The sequence below is a fragment of the Podarcis filfolensis genome (genome assembly GCF_964270895.1).
Source record: "Podarcis filfolensis genome assembly, chromosome: 12".
NCBI lineage: Eukaryota > Metazoa > Chordata > Lepidosauria > Squamata > Lacertidae > Podarcis > Podarcis filfolensis.
In genome coordinates, this window is record NC_139614.1 from 39,497,622 (window position 1) to 39,517,027 (window position 19,406).

General features: G+C 43.0%; 1 protein-coding gene across 50 annotated transcripts in view; it reads left to right on the forward strand.

Annotated features, from left to right (window-relative positions):
* SVIL (supervillin) overlaps positions 1-19,406 on the forward strand; it is a 143,576-nt gene that overhangs the window by 26,600 nt on the left and 97,570 nt on the right. For 28 of the 50 annotated variants that reach the window (XM_083579091.1, XM_083579130.1, XM_083579087.1 and 25 more), the window contains exon 2: positions 8,326-8,411. Coding sequence is in view for 15 of the 50 variants with exons in the window: in XM_083579103.1 (XP_083435229.1) it covers positions 13,782-13,803 (22 nt within the window). In the remaining 35 variants the exon portion in view is untranslated. Of the gene's footprint in view, positions 1-8,325; positions 8,412-8,521; positions 13,804-17,603; positions 18,147-19,406 lie in introns of those variants that run through there. The other 22 variants (XM_083579127.1, XM_083579084.1, XM_083579085.1 and 19 more) reach the window with 7 other exon arrangements.

Sequence of the window (19,406 nt, forward strand, 5' to 3'; positions counted from 1 at the left end):
TCTGAGCTTTTACAAATGGGAAAGCATTCTTTTATTTTATTTCATGGACATAAGAAGGACATGAGATGAGCCCTGTTTGTTCAGAGCAAAGGCCAATGTAGTTTAGCACCTTTCCCCCACCGTGGCTGACTATGGAAGACCACATGCAGGACCTGAGCTCAACAGTACACTCTCCCTCTTGTGATTCCATGCAACTGATATTCAGAGCCGTATTGCATCCGACACTGGAAAGCCAGCATGGCCAGTAGCTTTTAATAGCCTTGTCCTCCACAGATTTGAAGTGCAACAACCAGAACAAAATACAATGTGTCCTTGTACAACTTTTTATGAAAGAACAGGCAATCTTTGCTCTACAAAACCGAGGAAGGGTGAATAGATTTTTTTCGCACTCGGTTTTGTAATCCTTTTATGGTTTGGCTCTGCCGTAAATTCTCCTCTTCCAATTATGCATGAAAAATTTCTATAACTTTGGAAATGGTATATGCATGTTTTACTCTGCCTTAAGCTTCAATTCCCCCCACCCCTACCCCAGTTTTAAGTAAGCCACCCGAGCATCCCATGGTGCACATCTGCCCATCACTGGGCACATCCCCCACCCCCAGTAAGTGAGATTATTCACAATCCTTCAAGAGTAGATGATAGGATGTGGACTACAACTTATCTGAGCAATAGTCCACAATTTCTGGAGGGTACCATATCACCTAGTCCTGGTTTAATTAATGTAAATGTTCCATTTTGTTCATATGCTGGTGCAGACTGGAAGGTGCATTGTTTCCTGTTCATTTTAGAGGCTCAGAAACACAAATTGAATGCTAAGGAAGCCCATGTGTGGGTCTGATGCTTGCACTTAATGAAATAATGAATAAGTCCTGTTCTGTGGATGGGGCAACGAGGAGAAATGGTTTAATTGGGCTTGGTGCTTCAATTACAGGCTGTCCATCTAGACCTCTTCTACTTCCCTGTTTTAAATATTTCTCTGACACAATCAAATTCTACATTATACTGCTTAGAGAGACATTTTTAACTTCTAATTGGGGTCAGAGTGGGGAGAAAAGGGATCCAGTTCCCTTGAAGTAACTTTCTAATGGAGCTGATAAAAGGCTTTTAACATTTCAATTTGCATTTTTAAGCAGCTTCTTGTTGCATTTGACTTGATGCCTTGTCAGTTCAGGTTCATAATTCACAATTCCCTTCTTTGCCTACGTCTAAACTCCCTCGGGTTAATTCTGCTGGGTTGTCCAATGTTGTCTGGTATTGCTGAAGTCTTAATAGGAGCTAAAAGTCAGCCGTAAAACTGGATGTAGCATGTGCAAGTGTCCTCACTAAAACACCATGCCAATTCTTTGAGATGCAGGGTGCACGTTTGTCTATGTGTGAGTAGTGTGTGAACTGCCTCCATTGAAAACATTTGCATTTGAGGCAGCTTGAAAGTGTTAGCTGCAATAGTTTTATTTTCGTTGGCCCATTCTGCACATGTGTCCTCATGTGATGATGAAGGATGTGTGAACCAGCCCTAACCCAAATATTGGTTTCAATCTGCTGAGCAATCCATATACAATTACAATAGTTGTTCTGTTGTGTGAACAATATGTATAGATTTAGACAATAACAAACCATTGTTTCCCAGTGTTATGAGAAGCCTTCTAGCTTGAAAACTCTGCAGTAATTATGTGTAATCCTTACCACACCACCACAATGTTTTTGTTGGCATCTGTCTGTTTTGAGAGACAATGGAGGATGACTCCAGGGGTGATGTCAAACTTAGCAGTACCAAAGGACCCTGGGGCAAAACAAGTCTGGGCAGTGTGTATGGAGGTCCTGGGCTAAACCCCCCTTCTCAGCCTCACTGGTGTGGTCCAAGGAAAGCAGAGCAAAGCGTTTAGCACCAGCTTGGCTGCACAAGTTGCCTGAAGGAGGTGTACAAGGTGCAATCCAGCTGATTTGTGTAGGGTTTACTTCTTAGCCTTTTCTTCTCCCAAAGATATCCTGCAAGGCGGTGGAAGTTTAGGACCAGAGTTTTCCTCCTTCTATTCCCTGCCCCCAAGATAATGGGACTAGAGAGGAGCTGCTCTTGCTGCCACCCCTGTAAATTAAGTAACAGCGTCAGTGATTCTACTTTTCAGCTATCTTTATGTTGGCTCAGCTGAGAAACACAGCCTTAATTTGGGGATTGAAGTAGATGGAAGCTTGGCCTGTTGTTGTTGTTTTTACCCTGTCCAAGACCCATTTGCCTTGAAGCAAGCTGGAAAGTTATGCTGCTGCCGCAATTTCTTGTGGCGGTAGGAGTGAGTTAGGGACTTCCCTGCATGTGAACACATGTTTTGGCGGATTGAGCTGACAAGACACATAGTGGAGTCCAACACTCAAGAAGGCAGTTTCTGCATGTACAACCACAGATACTGTAGGACAATGATTAGTGTGCAAATGTTGAAGTATTAATGCATTTCTGTAAATACTAGAGTATTTAAATTTCTCTGTAATTGTTTCTCTTTCCCCCCAATACCATTTGTCTCCATAGATATTAGCACCCTTTTAGGAGCAGTTTTATTATGTTCTCCTACCCCCTTAAATATGTTTTGTAGTGTAAGTGCAAAAGTAATATATTAGGGAGCCAATTCAGTGATCCCTTCAATAGCTGTACAGTCATACCTCGGGTTGAAGTCGCTTCAGGACTACTGCAATGAGCTCTACGTGGGGCTACCTTTGAAGGTGACCCAGAAACTACAACTAATCCAGAATGCGGCAGCTAGACTGGTGACTGGGGGTGGCCACCGAGACCACATAACAGTGTTCCTAAAAGACCTACATTGGCTCCCAGTACATTTCTGGGCACAATTCAAAGTGTTGGTGCTGATCTTTAAAACCCTAAATGACTTCAGCCCAGTATACCTGAAGGAGCATCTCCACCCCCATCGTTCAACCTGGACACTGAGTTCCAGCTCCGAGGGCCCTTCTGGTGGTTCCCTCACTGCAAGAAGCAAAGTTACAGAGAAGGCAGAGGGCCTTCTCAGTAGTTGCATCAGCTCTGTGGAGCGCCCTCCCATCAGATGTCAAAGAAATAAACAACTATTGGACTTTTAGAAGACATCTGAAGGCAGCCCTGTTTAGGGAAGCTTTTAATATAGGATGAATCATTGTATTTTAATCTCCTGTTGGAAGCCACCCAGAGTGGCTGGGGAAACCCAGCCAGATTGGCGGGGTATAAATAATAAATTATTATTATTATATTATTACAGAACTGTGGATTTCTAAAGGATATGCCTCTGTGTTGTATTAAATTTTTAAAAGGCAGAAAAGAACTGTATGCCATGATAACACCCTATATTTGGTCACGTTAGCAGCAGTGGCATGATCCTGAAAACTGCAGGAAGATAAAAATTCAAAACTCCTGTGATTTTCTGAGTTAATGGGACTACAAATATTTTCCCTGGAAACAACTAGCATGGAAATGAGAGCTGAACGTCTACTAGATTTCACCAGGTTTTCAAAAGTGGCTTTTAAGTCATGTGAAAGATCACACAAAATGTGAAAATTAATAGGTAAGGAATAAAGTGGTGTCTGAATGCAGCCTCAGTCTCCTTGCCCCTCTTCTCCCTAAATGTTTTCACAAGCTTTTTGAAAGCTCCCTGGTAAGCTTGATTCTTTCTTAGTACACTAGAGGTCAGTGTGTGATGATGGGAACTCCTGTAAAGATAGTGTAGAGTTTCAGCGCAGATTTCCCACTTGAAGCAAATCTCAAACAGCCGTCATGTAAGTAGTCCTGTTCTTCAGCAGATACTCGCTATTCTCCCCCCCCCTTTATGTCCCTTAATATATCTCCCAGCAAAAGATCTTAAAACTTCCTGCTGTTGAATCCTCTACTTACTGGGAATGTGGGCAGGCTTGTTCTACTACTAGCTGCTCCGCATGAGAAGCATAGTAAATTCTTCAGCATGTTTGCCAAACTTTCATGTTACATGACCCAATACATGAATATGCACAGTGCTATTTAGAGGAGTCATCCCCTGTGTTTGTGCTCTATAACCCTGGATAATTTGGAAAGGGTTGCACATTCATATCACTATTATTAGCACGGACCCCAAATAATTCTCCCAGCACCATACTGCTAACCTTTTAAGATCACAGACTTCACCCCTTAGCTATGAGGACAGCAGCACCGTGCATTCTTTGTTCAGGTACAGTGGTACCTCGGGTTAAGTACTTAATTCTTTCCGGAGGTCCGTTCTTAACCTGAAACTGTTCTTAACCTGAAGCACCACTTTAGCTAATGGGACCTCCTGCTGCTGCCGCACCACCGGAGCACGATTTCTGTTCTCATCCTGAAGCAAAGTTCTTAACTCAAGGTACTATTTCTGGGTTAGCGGAGTCTGTAACCTGAATCGTCTGTAACCCAAGGTACCACTGTATCCGTAAGGTGCTATTGGAGAGCACTTGGTTCTTTTTCTTGGGAGTGGGTTTTTATACTGGAAAAAAATCTGTGGAATTCATTGCCACTGGATGTTGGATGGCCGCTACCTGAGATAGCTTTAAAAGGGGATTGGACAAGTTAATGGAGGATAGTGTATCAGTAGCTGTTAAACATGATAACTCTGTGGATCTTCCATGTTCAAAATCAGTATACACTGAAAACCTGTTGCTGAGCAGGGCAGCAATGCTGGAGGGCTATTGTCTTCAAATCATGCTTGTGGGCTTCTTGGAGACAACTGGTTGGCCACTCTGGAATGCAAGGCTAGCTCAAAAGACACTTCGCTGCCTAAGGACAGAATGGTCCCCCCCTTCTTCTATGTACATAACATGTCCTGACGGGCTGATGACTCTGACTTGAACACTGACGGCATCAGGCTAGCCTATGGGAATGGCTCCCAGCCTACCAGCACCTGCTACTTGAGGTGTCTACTTTTGTCCAATGGTAGGGCTGGCCTCAAAGTTGAACTAGTTGGACATTTGATACAGCAGGGCTCCCTTTAATGAATCATGAAAGGGAAAGGAAGTCAAACTTAAAAGAAAAGAAAAGGAAGCATTATGTGAAGTAATGGATACTGGTGGATATTCTATGAAGAACTAACTGGCTTTATATTTGGCTTGTTTAAAACTTTTGCATACCACCCTCCATCCAAAAGTCTAATTACTGGCCAGGGCAGTGAACGACATAACACTAAAATACACAACAAAGCCGCAGCATTAAGAAGAATTTGAGGCTGCATCTAAAAACAGGTAGCAGACTAAGGCATTGCGCAAATGTTAGTAATGGCATTATGTACATTGTTTGTTTGTACTAAGCAGATACCCATGTTGGTCCATAATAGAAAATGTGGAAATCTGCACTTGGGCAATATCTTTATTAGAACCAGCAGAAGTGTGGCAAGTCTTTGAGTTCTCCAGAACTCTTCATTAGGCAAGAGAAGAACACATGGTGAGGCAATGGCACATCTAGGACAGCATCTTCTTTCTCACAGTGGCCGACCAGATGTCAGTGGGAAGCCTGCAAGTGAGACGTGAGCACAACAGCAGCTCCCCTCTCCTGCAGTTCCCATCATCTGGTATTTTGAGGTGTAATGCCTCTGGCTGTAGAGGTAGAACACAGTCATTGTGGCTGGTTGCCATCGATGTTAACACAAAGCCAGGGTTGTTGTTGTTTTTAATGTAGAAATGTTGGATTTGATGCTATAACCATGAGGTCTGCTCGCAGAGATGAAGAATGCATGCAGAATATGCCTTTCCCAAGTGCTTCAGTAATTCTGGCTCAGTTTGCATGTAATGCTAAGCCAAGTTCTCAGAAAGGAGATGGTGGTTGCTTTGCTTCTCCCCCAGCCCTGCTTCTGCCATGCTGCTATGAGCTAACCAGTGGCTTGGGTTAGCATAGGTGTTGGGAACCTTTGGCCCTCCCTATGTTGCTGAACTACGACTCCCTTCTGCTCCAGCAAGCATGGACAGTGGACAGGGATGATGGGAGTTGTAGTTCAAAAACACATGGAGGGCCAAAAGCTTCTGCACGACTAGCCTAGCATGTTATCTTAGTTTGTCTAGCTCTAGACAAACCACAAACTGTAAATGAAGAGCGAACTTTAGTTGGAGCTTAAAGTTTATCTGGTGTGAGACAAACCATGAACCCAGGTTTGGAGAATGCACTAAGCCAGATTGTGTGTATTTTTAATCTTTTGTTGGAAGCCACCCAGAATGGCTGGGGAAACCTAGCCAGATGGGCAGGGTATAAATAATAAATTATTAATTAATTAATTAATTAATTACCACCAGGAGGGTCGGAGGAGGAGCACAGCAGCTTCAGTCCTCTCTGGGAATCTGCAATTTCATGTTAAGTTTTCCACCCACATGTCAATGTTCTACTCTCTCCCCACCCGCAATTAAACTGAGATCCACTAAACAAGGGTCCTTCTTGCATGCACGAGAGCAAGCCTGGGTTTGTGGGTCGACTATACCAGTTGTTTGGGAAGGCAGAAAGTCAGGCCTTGCAAGTTACTTTTGGAGGATCTTTCTGACTGTACAGAATTTTCACTGGAGTACGAATAAACCACAGAAATGTTGGATCGTCTCGCTCTCCACTCATTCCCCAGTAGCCAATAGTCCCCCTCAGTATTTTCTTACCTAATTTCCACTTTGATGATGTAAGCTGGCAACAGCTGTTAACACATTGGTCATATGCAGAAAAGGGAAGCAGGGTTATTCTGGCAGCTCTGCTGAGAAACCAGCTGCCTTTGTTGTTCAACAGTTGCCTTTCCATCAGTAGCTATTCCATCAGGCTACCTGAACTGTTTCCGTCCCAGTTGTCCATTAAAAGATGTGCAACTTCACGAACTGGTTACAGAGTTTGCTTTTTTCCTCCTCCCTCCCCCTCCCCTTTTCCTTTTGTGTCATGTCTTTTGGGTTGCAATCCTGAGGGCAGGGACTACCTTAATTAATAATAATAATAATTTGTAAGCCTTTTTTTTTGGCTGAAAAGTAAACTGCTTTGAATAAATGGATTTTATCTGTCCCCTTTTGTATAATGACAGCAGATTTCCTGCTATATAGTATAATGGGTTGGATCAGGGCCTCCCCCCACTCCCACCCTGCTGGCCTATGGGGAAACCCATCCAGGTGCTGGAGTCAAAAGAGAGTGGAGTCAGTTGTAGGAAGAGGTGCTAGCTTCCTTCACACCATGCACAATCGTTTGGACCTTGATCAGGACAGTCACTCAAATTTAATTGTGTCCTCCTCTCTCCCGATCAAAAGCCCCAAACATTGTAGCCTCTTCTACTGGGAAGAAAGGAATGGGCTCTATTGGTTCTCCCATGGTTTTGCCTGCACATTGCACTAGAAGGGAATGAGGATTAATCGCTACCCAGGGAACAAATGCCTCTGTAGTGACCCCTCCCCTCCCCTCTGCTAGAGACCCCTCGCATCTTCCCCAATGGCTGTGGGCCACCGTCACCTCTTGTGGGACAACCCTGCCCCATAGAACATGCCCTAAAATGCCCCAAGGCTGGCTGGCAGGCAGAAATGATCAAGGGATGAGGGAGGCGGCCAGACCTAAGTGTGGGCCTCATCCGTGGTTCTTTTGAGGGGTGGGAGTCTGGATAAGAGAGTCATTTGGAACTCCTTAAAGGTATGAAAGCAAGTCAGGCATAAGTGTTTGTTTAATTCTGCACAGGAATCTATAGTGGAAAAATGTATCGTAATACATTCTGTGTGGTTAATGTTTATTGCAACCTGAGCAAATAATATTACTTAATATCTTATATCAACACTTCACTTGTAAGTACAAGAATACCAGTCACAAACGGGTCCCCTCCATATGTGATACTCTTATATAAACAGAGCAAAACCGAACATTCTTCTCAAAGCATATTGTTTAATATCATGGTAGAAAGGACATATGGTGAATTGGTGACAAACCTGTTCATTGATATACAATGGTGGAGTGATAATTTTTTTAGGAGTCAACTCTCTACTGCCCTGTTTAATGAAATGAACTTTTCTGAGCCTTCTTGGAAGCAAAGACCTCAATCAAATCCCTGTAATCCAAATCTCTTCCTGTTTTATGTTCAGCTGAAATCTGTGCAGACACAGAAGAGTACAGAGATAGATAGATGATAGATAGATAGATAGATAGATCAATTTCAGTTTTGAAAATGAATTCTCGCCATATGCAACTGTTGCAGCAGGGGTGTGGAACCTCCATCCTGCAGGCCTGTAAGGTCATTTAACTAAAACCATGTCTACCCGTCAATCAACTGACATCAATGGCGGGGGGGGGGCTTTCAATCTTATTGGGTGCTGCTTCGCATTTAAATAATGCCTGTTTTGTTTTGTTTTGTTTTTATGTAGATAAAAGTGCCTTCAGATTGAAGTTCTCTGTTGAGCATTGGGATTCAGAAGGCTGTCTAGCTGTGAAATCATGGACAGCCATTAAGGTAAACATTGTTTTTACCAGTATTCCTTTTGAAAACAACAACTGAAAACTAAAACTTAGATGTTATACTTATATATTTAACTACCGTATTTTGGAAAAACCAACAAGCTTTGTTCCACAATGGCACCCTTGAGCAGAGATTGACTACTAAAGAAAGGCAGTATCCAGCCACATGTGCTCTGATGCTCAGGCATTAAACGTTTGAGGGTAGGAAATGGGCATGTCCGTATGCACTTCATGCTTCACATCTTAGTTCCAAAGGCTCTGGATCTATGCCATTCCTCCCCCCCCCCCACAGCACAACCACTAGGATGCAAAATGCAGCAGCCAGTCTATTGCCTGTTACAAATTTTACGGTCCGCATAACACCAGTTCTAGACCAAGTTTAAGTTGACTTTTGATGAGATTTAAATTCTGGGCTCTTTTTAAAATAATTATTTCATTTTATTTTTATTTGGTGTGTTTATTAATTGATGCTTTTACCTGTAATATTGTTTTTTAATGATTATATATTAGCTTGGAGTCCTTGTAGGCAGTATTTACTATTACTAATTACTACCATAAATCCCATCCCCCAACACCCCACGTTCTTATTAGCACAGTTAACAGTAGTTGTAGTAATAGCAATGTAGGAAGTGGGGTTCCTGGTCCTCAGAAGAGGCATGCGCACATTGGGGTGATAAACTACCTTTTTAAATGTCCCTGGAGTTCCTTTTGCTGTTTGCTGCCTCTGGAGTATAGCCTGATGTACCTTGTTCAGCAGCCGAGTCTGTGATCGCCACTCAGCCTTTGCAAAGGCACGCAGCCCAGCCCAGACCTGAGAGAATGCAAGAGCTCCACACAATACTATAATCTAGGGAAGGATTAATTATTGCCCTGTTTTGCGTAGTGTTGGTTCTGTGATTATGCAAAGCGTGGTGTGAGCTGAAATTATGCAAGCTTCCTCTCTCTCTCTCTCTCTCTCTCTCTCTCTCTCTCTCTCTCTCATGTCAAAAGAGATCCTAATTCAACTGTCTGAATTTGGCTAGCAGACCACTTAAGTTGTCAGCTTCATGTTAGTATCCCTGTCAGGAGCTTTTCGGGGCTTTACACAAAAGAGTCAGTCACTTCTGTGCAGCAGCAATAAGAAAGCAATGGTTTCCCATTCACCCATTGTTGGGACAGGGGTGGGTGGAAAGGAAACCCAGTGGCATTTTTAACACAGATTGTTTCCCTCTGATATTTTTACCTGGGGTTTCATGCTCTCTGAAGCATTATAAAATTCTTGTTCAGAGTAATGCTGAACAGGATTCCAGAATGCTTCAAAGAGCCCGAGGAATTATTATTGCTGTTTAGCTTAAGAGCAGCTCAGAGAAGCAACAGAAAGGAGCCAACTCCCATAATTTCATACCAGTTGTAGGCATCCTTTGTTATAAGCAAGGCTAAAAGTGGTTGGGGTCTTTGCCTTGATGGGACCAATGTTTGTATTCCCTAGTACCAGCTGGAGAACAGGATTTCCTCAACAGGCAGAGTGGTTGGCAAGAAGACCCCAAGCTGAGCAGCCACTGAGCTATATCACTGTGCCAATTTTACCAGTCCCCAGCATATAAGGCTGGTGGGTTGCATTCAGCTTCACGGGTCACAAGTTCCCGAGTCCTGTTTTATGGCAACTCTTAGGAAAGTTTGCCCCCCACTTGGGCAACCAGGGATCTAACACAGAAGCAGCTAGGTATTGCACATTGTGGTAAAAAGTGAAAGAGGGGCTCTGCTATTCTCTCTCACCCTGCACAGAATCCATGTTCGTTCAGCATTTGCTGGCCTAAGCACCTGGCCACAAAAGCTTAAAGCAACATGTTGCATCTTTTATTTATTGACATATTTATAGCCCACGTTTTCATTAAAAAATACAACAGAGCAGTATACAGCATCTGAAATTACAAAATTATAGTTTTGTAAACTAGGGTGCCAGAATTGGACAACCTTCAGTTTGATAGCTCAGTTGGTAGAGCATGAGACATTTAATCCCAGGGTCGTGGGTTCAAGCCCTATGTTGGGCAAAAGATTCCTGCATTGCTGGGTTGGACTAGATGACCCTCATAGTCCCTTCCGACTCCACAGTTTGATGATTTTATAGTGTATGTACTTTGTTCCAGGACAAAGCAAATCAGAGACCTTGTCAGGACTTGGGAACTGTGCTGTTTCGTCTTTTAAACTACAACACAACTGAATAAATCCACGACAAATGTCTTGTAATTTAGTAATGCTACTTAACTTTCTGGCTTCCAGTAGTCTTGGACAACCTTCTATAAATTCATCTCTTGATAGCCTGGCTCTTATCTTTACTTCCCTCATGTTGTCTCCCGTATCATTGAATTCTAAATGGTAATCACTATGGGGCAGGGATCTGTTTTGAGGGGTTTGTTTTGGTTATGTTACTCAGTGAAGCTCCACTTGCATGCATAGATACATACATAGATACATACATAATTTTTTTATTTAGAAAAGATCATCAGCTTATGCAGGAGAGCTGGTGAGAAGGACATCCTACTCACTATGACAGATGGAACTAATACTCTTCTGCCTTCCATTTGTGACTTCTGGCAAAGAAGGACTTGGCTCCCTGTGCAAGTAATCATAGCAAATGTGTTGAGCAGTAGCTCTCCCTCTTCCACTCTATTTAGAATGATGTGCAGTTGGTCTTGTCACCAGGACAGATAAAGGCAGTGTTTTGTTCCCCCCTCTACAGAACTTCCAAAAATAGGCATGAACTGCTAACTATCTGAGCTAATAAGACACTCTACTTTGAATTAGAAATCTGAGTTGCGTGTGAGCTGTTGCAAACCATCTCACCCCTTTTCATTTCACTTATTATGAATGGAGAATCTCAGCATATTATAAGGAGTTTTCTTTCCCTACCTTCATTATCCAGTAGGAATGCTAGTGTTGAGATTCAAGAGTTTCCAATGCTCTATACAAAAGCTTCCTTATGAAGAGGTTGTGGAATGCTTCCTAATCATTTGATATCATGTGAGGGAGAATTGACTGGAGCGTTTAAAAATAATTTTCTTCCCTCTATAGAAATAGCCTCAGGTGTGACCATAACTACAGTTACTGGGCCATCTCTGCTGGAGATCTGGTACAGTGTAGTGGTCAAAAGACTGAGCTATGATTCAGGAAGACCACACTTCATATCTCATCTCCCCTAAACTTTGGCAAGCCACAGTGTCTCAGCCTCAAAACCTATCCACAAGGTGGGTCTAATAATACTGAATACAATGCCTTACGGCAAAACTTTCCAAACTGTGTGTCGTGATACATTGGTGTGTTATGCAAACACTCCCTGTCCTCCTCCCAGGGTTGGAAATGGGTTAGTTTAACCTCCAGTTTGCTGGTAAAACTGAATTACTGTGTTGCGAAATGATGCATGTCTAAAAAGTGTGTCACCAACATGAAAAGTTTGGAAAGCTCTACCTTATGGAGTGGTTGGTAAGAAATACATAAATAATATATGTATAGCATCTTTTAGTTCCCTTGCTTGTTTCACTCCCCAGTGGGTGGGTCTTTCCTCTTTGTGAATGAGGATCAGAATGCTTTAAAAGCACAGGTAATATTCAGATCTCAGTGGCACCGGAAAAGAGGTAATGTGAAACAGTCTTGCCCAGGAATAGGAAACCTGCAAATTCTCTGGACATTGCAGGACTCCTGCTTTAATCATTACTAACCCTCCGTCCCCTGCTCACACCTACAAATTCTTCTTCTGGGACCTTATGTATAGACCCCGTCTGCCTGAAGTGTTCCCTTTTATTTTTTTCTTACTAATATGTTGATCCCATCCATCTGACAAGGAACTCAAGCCAATGGACATGGATATGGTTGTTAAGCAGAAAGCTTCCCTAGTTTTCTCTGCTTAACAACCACATCAAGTATGTTAGGCTGAGAGGGAGAGTGGCTGGACCAAGTTCATTCACATACTTCATAGATGAGCAGGAATTTTAACCTGGGTCTTCCTGGCTGTAGCCTGGCACCATGCATGCTATTTATATCAGTAGCCTTAAGCAGTAAGCCTCTCAGCAGTGTATAACATTAGTATTAATATTAATAATAGAGAGAGAAAGAGTGGGGGCAGTGGCGCAGCATATGACCGCGCTGCCCAGGGTGGGCGGGCGCACTCCCGAGGAGGGTGGGGCATGCTCCCGAGGGGGGCAGCATGCGGAAGGTGCCCTCCCAGGCGCGGGATAGCCTCTTGGGTGTATGGTGCGGCACGCGCGCCCTGCAGCCGGGGGTGGAGCGAGCTGCCGATGGCAGACATTCGGTGCGCCGCACGCCCACGACTCCCAAGCCTCCCCCAGCTGTCAAAATGAAGGGGGGAGGGGGAATGCCACTAGCAAAGCGGTGCAGCTCCCCCTTTCCCCCAATGGCTCCGGGTAGGCTTGGGAGTCGTGGGCGGGCAGCGTGCCGAATGTCACCACCCCCTCAGGGATGACACCCGGGGCAGTCCGCCCCCACCGCACCCCCTTCCTCCACCACTGCAGGGGTGGAATTCTAACAGGAAGCACCAGAGTGGTTTATTGGTTAGAGTACTGGACTTGGATCTGGGAGACCAGTGTTCAAATCTCCACTCAGCCATGAAGCCTAACCTGCCTCACAGGGTTATTGTGAGCATAAAATGGAGAGAAGTGTGAATAAAGAAAAAGGTGATATATAAATGTAATTAATAATACAAATATAAAGCAAGAAACAAACAAATGCAAACGATTCGTAATGGTCAGCAAACCACACAGCTTCATTTGTTCCAAGGCTGAGTTCTAGCATTGAAAACTGATCTGGATCTGAGCCCAAACTCAAAATTAGATCTTGTGAGTGCCCTTAGGTGCCATTTTAAAGCCCTTCCTGTGTGCTGGTCCTAATATTAAACCACGGGTTGTATAAACAGACAGCGGCAGTCCTCTGTGCGTACTAAGGAGTATCTACATGAATTTTATTTCCTCTTTGTAATGAGGAGGAGCTCAATTTCTCAGGCGCTTTGTGTTAAGGAAAGGATTTGGCCCACTGGGAAGAAACAGGCTTTAAAGATAGCCTAGCTGCCAGCAATGAAAGCTTGAACTTTAACTTCTACTGGAGCAGAGTCACAAACTAGGGAAGCCAAAAATGTCCCTCTGGGTCATTTCAAGCTCTCAGGGAAACTTGAATATGCTAAGTAGAATTGTTTGTGAATGAGCCAATAGAGATGGTTAGGCAGGCAGGGTAGAGGCAATGTCTTTTTCCCACAAGTGGGAGGAGGGGTGGGTGAGCCCAGAAGATATAAGCTCAAAACAAAGCCAGGCTGTGTCCCTGAATTGTTCACATCCACTGGATAAGTGAGGCTTGGTCCAGAGAAAGAGAAGTTGGAGCCATGATTCTAACAATGGAACCTGGTAAGTGTTTTTTTATTTCCTAGAGGGGAAAGAATAAAATATTAGGTGCCTGTTTTAAATTATTCTATTGTTTAAAGGAGTATAGTCCCTTCCTTGTTTTTGAGTTCTTATTTGATGTGTGCCTTGTGCCGTGTGAACTTTTCAATGGGCTCTAATTCCCTCTGGATCAGAGAGCACACTATGGGCAAAATAAGTTATTTTATATGAGCTCGTTGAAAGGGTTCAGGGACGCTTGCGATACATTTGTTATGATGGTGCCAGAAGCTGGAGGCGTGATAAACACCGGAGTTGTTAGGGAATGGGAAGGGGGCAGTCTTTCATTTAATAGCAAGCCATTACACGGAGAGTTGTGTGCCCTTAGTATTGAGAAGTATCAAGTATTAAGGGAGGAGCCCTGTGCCAGTGAGCAAAGCTTCAGTATGTGAAGTGCAGCCTTCTGGGCTTTTGTTTTGTTTTACAGTGTCGTTTGCTGTCTACTTTTACCATAAGGGGAAAGAAACAAAATCTCTTTTGTGCTTTGTAAATTTCTCACTTTCAGGAGCAAGAGAAAAGGAGGCAATTTATACGCTGGAATTGGGTTGGCTGAAACATTGCAGATAGGTTGCAGAACGTTAGTAATACAAGCTGTGCATAAGTCCATGTGCAGTCCTGGTACAGGCTGTTTCGTTAAAATGGATATGTTGCATTCATCTAACATGTGACGCCTGCACTCTGCCTCTGGACAAATGGATTTTGTTGTGAGTGTGATTGTATCAGTAGTCACTATTTTTTTTTTAATGTGGTGCTTTCAGCCTAAGCACACTGCTCAGTTCTAATGTGCATGTTCATTATTCTTTTTAGTATCAAATTTTTATACCGCCCTTCATCTGAGCATTGCAGAGCAGTTAACAATATATTTTGTTTTCCATGCTTATTTCATACTTGTAGCACAAATCTATGCATTTCTACTCAGAAGTAATTTGTACTATGTTCAATGGATGTCTCTCCCAGGTAAATGGGCATAGAATTACAACCTGAGCCTATAATCCTAAGTGTGCTAACCAGGAAGTAAGAGCCATTCAGCTCCAAGAGACTTTGTTTTGAGTAGACATCCTTATTTTACCCCCTGCCCACAAGGAACCCTGGGAATTATAGCTTTTGGGGGGGGAGGGGCAGTGTTCTTTGGCACAATTCTGTGGCATAAAATGTTTATTTTGTATGTTTGTACCATACCTTTCCTCCTAAGGAACTCAAGGTGCAGTGTACATAGTTCTCCCCCTTCCCATTTTATCCCCACAGCAACCCTGTGAGGCAGGTATTTGCACTTAGTGGAGATATTTCTTACACCAGCAGTGGTGAACCTCTGGCCCATGGGCTTAATTGGGCCTGCCAGTGCTCCGCATTTGACTCCCAAGGCCAGTTAGACAAGAGGACATAGGTTGGCTGTCAGCTTTACGTTGTGTGATGTCATGTGCAGAACATGGACTTGGTAAAACATCAAATTCCAAAGGCATGAACTGAACTGAGAGTGCACTTAGAGTACACCTCTGGTTCTCCCTTTGTAGCCACAATTACAAGTGGACACTTTGGTGCCTTTTTCTATTGCCCACAAACGGCTATCCAGCCCATCCACCCCTTTCAATACTGGTCCTAACAACTGTGCTTTTGGAAACAATGCAGTTATAAGGGCATCCCAGCATCCTAAGCATATGTACCAAATGCAAGAGGGCAGCTCTAGCATTTGTATAATCTCTTACTCGCCCCTGCCATATAGGCAGAATTTGAAGGTGACCATGAGCTGTAAATAAGTCCCCTGTACTGTGAAAACACAGGCTTAATTAAAGTGGAACCTCATTACCTGAAGCTGTGCTCTGTTTTTTCTAAGCAATATTTTAGAAACAAAATTTTCATCCATTCCTAGCATGTAGTATTCAATGTATACAGATAACAGAAGATGGCTGCCTTAAAAAAACCCCACACACATGTGAATTGTTGCTACTGCTCTCCTGCCGTTCATTCATTGGTTTCAGTCCAAGAGCATGCTCGTTGCTGCTTAGTTTGTAGAGTTCATATGACCTCCTACCCAAAGGGATCATTGCATTTGGCCCATGTCATTAAAGCTGTTAAGTCAGATGGAGGAAGCACAAACCAGATGGCGGTGGGGGTGCTGTGTCAGAAAATGCATACTTAGATACTGCTCTCTGTGGCCTTCTGAAAGAGAACAGAGATGAAGCCTCTTGATAACATTGCCAGATGATGTATCTGGACCATACAAGAATCACTCTATTGTTATTTGATGTCTGTGATGAAGACATTCATTGTAACTAATATCATAAGATTGTAAGGGGATACAATCTTGAAGCTTCGAAGAGCTCCAGGCTTCCCTGCCCCATTATATTCCCCTCTGCAAGTAATACAGAGCTTCACTCTTCTATGCCCTTGGCTAATTGCCAGCCCAAAAATCAGTGGGCAAATGCCCCCTGTGCCTGTTGATCTTTCCCTAGACACATAGCATCCCTAGACTTGGCTGTTCCTAAGCCGCTTTAAAACAGGGATGGGCAACCTGTGGCTCTGCACATCTTGCTGGGACTTCAACTTCTGCCATCCGGATGCTGTTGGGATCCAGCTCTCATCAGCCGTAGTCAGCAGTTCCAGTGGTGAGGATTCTGGGAATTGTAGTCCAACAACTTCTGAAAGGCCCCAAATTTCTCAACCGGGATTTAGAACTTTAATTGGCTTTATAGATATGTATTGGTATGCTAAAAAATATTTTAAATAAATAAATTTGCTGTATACCACCCTATGACTCTGTGGTGTGAAAGGTGGTATAGAAGTATCTAACCTGGAAGATAAGCTTTGCTGACTGGCATCCACCAGCCCAGGATCTTTTATCTCAATAGACTCTTGCATGCAGGAACTGATCTTTATCTATCTGGGAGTTCCCAGTTTATCTATCCCAGTTCCATGCATAATGCACTTTTCCTTCCTGGGGTGACTAAAGATACCAGACTTTTATTTTTCCAAGGGTATATGTGCAAGAACTTAGAAACTTGAGAAACATCCTGTGTGGTTCTAATACACTTATGAAGAGTTACCCAACACTGAAGGAAGTAAGAATTTCCTGCCCAGAGAGCTTTATGTGTGATAAAATCCCATGGAGTTTTGGGTTCCACTGATCACATGAAAAGCTTTAATGCTAGTATCTTCCTTATTTTTGTATAGTGTGTTATATTCTTTGCAGCACAAGATCATGTTTAGACTGTTTCCCCCCATAAAAATCCAAGTTCATTGTTTATTTTTCTGTTTCTCACCTTCCAATAACATCCACATAGTAATTAAGAAAGCCTAGTGACTTTTTTAAAATAAAAAAACCCATCTGTACCTTTTAAAAGAGATCTCTTAATTTTTAAAGTGTGCCAAGTACAGCCTGTATTGTGAACTCAGGCAATGGCACTGGACAATTTACTTGGGAAAACAATGCATACAGTACATCTTTTTTCTTTGCTTGGAAGTATCTTCTTTCCTTTCATCCCGTCCTTCCCAGGCTTTTCTTTTCTGAATGACTTGATTTCTTTCTTTCTTTTCCCTTTTGCATATTTTTTTGGAGGGGTTGGGGGGGAGGTGCTGAAAACTGGAAATGAAAGCTAGGGCTGAAACTTTCTGACAGTGGGGAAGGACTTGGAAGTAGCTGCAGGCCAGGCCTGTTGTAACAGCTGATATGATCCTTCTGCATTTCAAGAGCTATTTATGGTCGATTAGCTGGTATCAAAGCTCCACTGTTCAGCCCATAAAAGGTTGGTCCTGTGTGAAGTTACCACACTGCATTTGGCTTAGTCCTCTTAAGTTTGAGAGCCTGTAGTTGTCTGTGTAAGAATCCCAATGATGGATGGAAATGCTGAACTGCGGGATTGCTCTGTTGAGGATTTCAGGTGTCTGAGGACATTTAAAGAGAGGTTTTTGCCAATAACATTTTCGTCCAGCCTTTCATTCCTTGGAATATAGCTTTTGCACATGTTCTCTGCTGGTGCACATACGCCACTGGAAAGCCCTGTTCTAAATTCATCTGGCTCTGAATCATCTTGGCCACAGTTGTGCCTGTGAAGGCTGCATGCTACTGACTTGTGTGATGTGTCACTCTGTTTTCTTAGTACCTGAATGTATGTTGTTTCGGAGAGAAATTGTAGCTCAGCCGAGGAGCCACTTCTGAAATGAAGCCTAGTTTTTACTGTTGGATAAAAAGACGTTTTGCTAGGGCATATATATTTTTCTTTTGTGAATTTTCTTTCTGCAAGGGTTTTTGTTTTGCTTTTTAATACCCAGGCTAGGATTTAAAATATACAAACCCAAACGCACAGGATTTTGAAGTAAGTAACTTCTCTCTTCCTTCAGTGCTTGACGCGAAAAGTTTTCGAAGCCAGTTGCTTGCAAATGTTTGACTGCTTTGTCAGGTTGAATTGTGACTGAGGATTTCTTTCCCCCAGAGCCTGTGCATGTCAGTCATTCGAGGCATTTTGCATCTCTCTTTTCTTCTTTTGCCTATGGGGTGATTTAATTCTCACAATGGATGGAAAGTTTGACACTTAATGCCTTCTTTGCGTGAAGTGTGTGACAATTAAAAAGAATGTGTTGACCTTTAATATCTCTGTGTTACAGCAGATTGCAAACACCATAGATAACACAGTCTGAACAATGGAAATTTTATATGCTCTTTATTGAAAAGTATGAAATACTTCGTTAAAACTGAAATATGTTCCTCGCTAACCCACTGTCAGCTAGTTTAATGCTAGGCCACGTCTCAGGCTCTGACTGTGCTGAACTCCCTCTCTCTCTCTCTCTCTCTGTGTGTGTGTGTGTTGTTCTTGAATTGACAACTGGGTTGCACTAGCACTGGTTTTCACAAAACCAGTAATCATCTTTTGGGAAAGAGGAGGAGGTGGGGAAGATGAGTAATAACTTTGGACAGCAAGTCCTATTAATTTTTCTATGGAATAATATCCCAAATAAAATGTAGCTTGCTAGCCAAATACAAATATTTTGAGAGGGTTGGGCTAGATGATTTCATGGTTTCCTAACCATTATTCTACAAAGCTAGCATAAGTGCCCCTTTTGGCTAGTGTGTGTGTGTGTGTGTGTATTCACTTCTCAGGAGTGGACAGCCTTTGGCCCTCCAAATGTTGCTAGAGCTGATAAGAGTTGAGAGTCCTGGCCATTGGCCAGTCTTACTGGGCCTGATGGGAGCTGCGGTCCCAACAACTTCTGGAGGGCCATATCTCACCCATCCTTGACTTAAATGCTGTATTTCTTGGCATATGCTAAGAACAAACTGTGACCCAGGAAGTCCTCGGTTCAAAGGTTACTTCAGCCACAAGGTCACCAGATTGCCTTAGGCAACCATCTCCTCTTCAGTGGGGCTCTTGCCACTTTGCCCACCTTTTGTTGTATCCGAAAACACTTTAAACTGTGCTATACTAATGCTAAGTATTATTCATTGCATGCAATTTGTCATTCTTCACAAATTAAGGTCAGCCTTTAAAATTACCTGTGTGGGAAATGAAAGCAGTCACCCATACAGCTTCTTCTCCTTTTTTAATTGGAAAGCCTGTCTATATCCTTGTAAGTTAGAA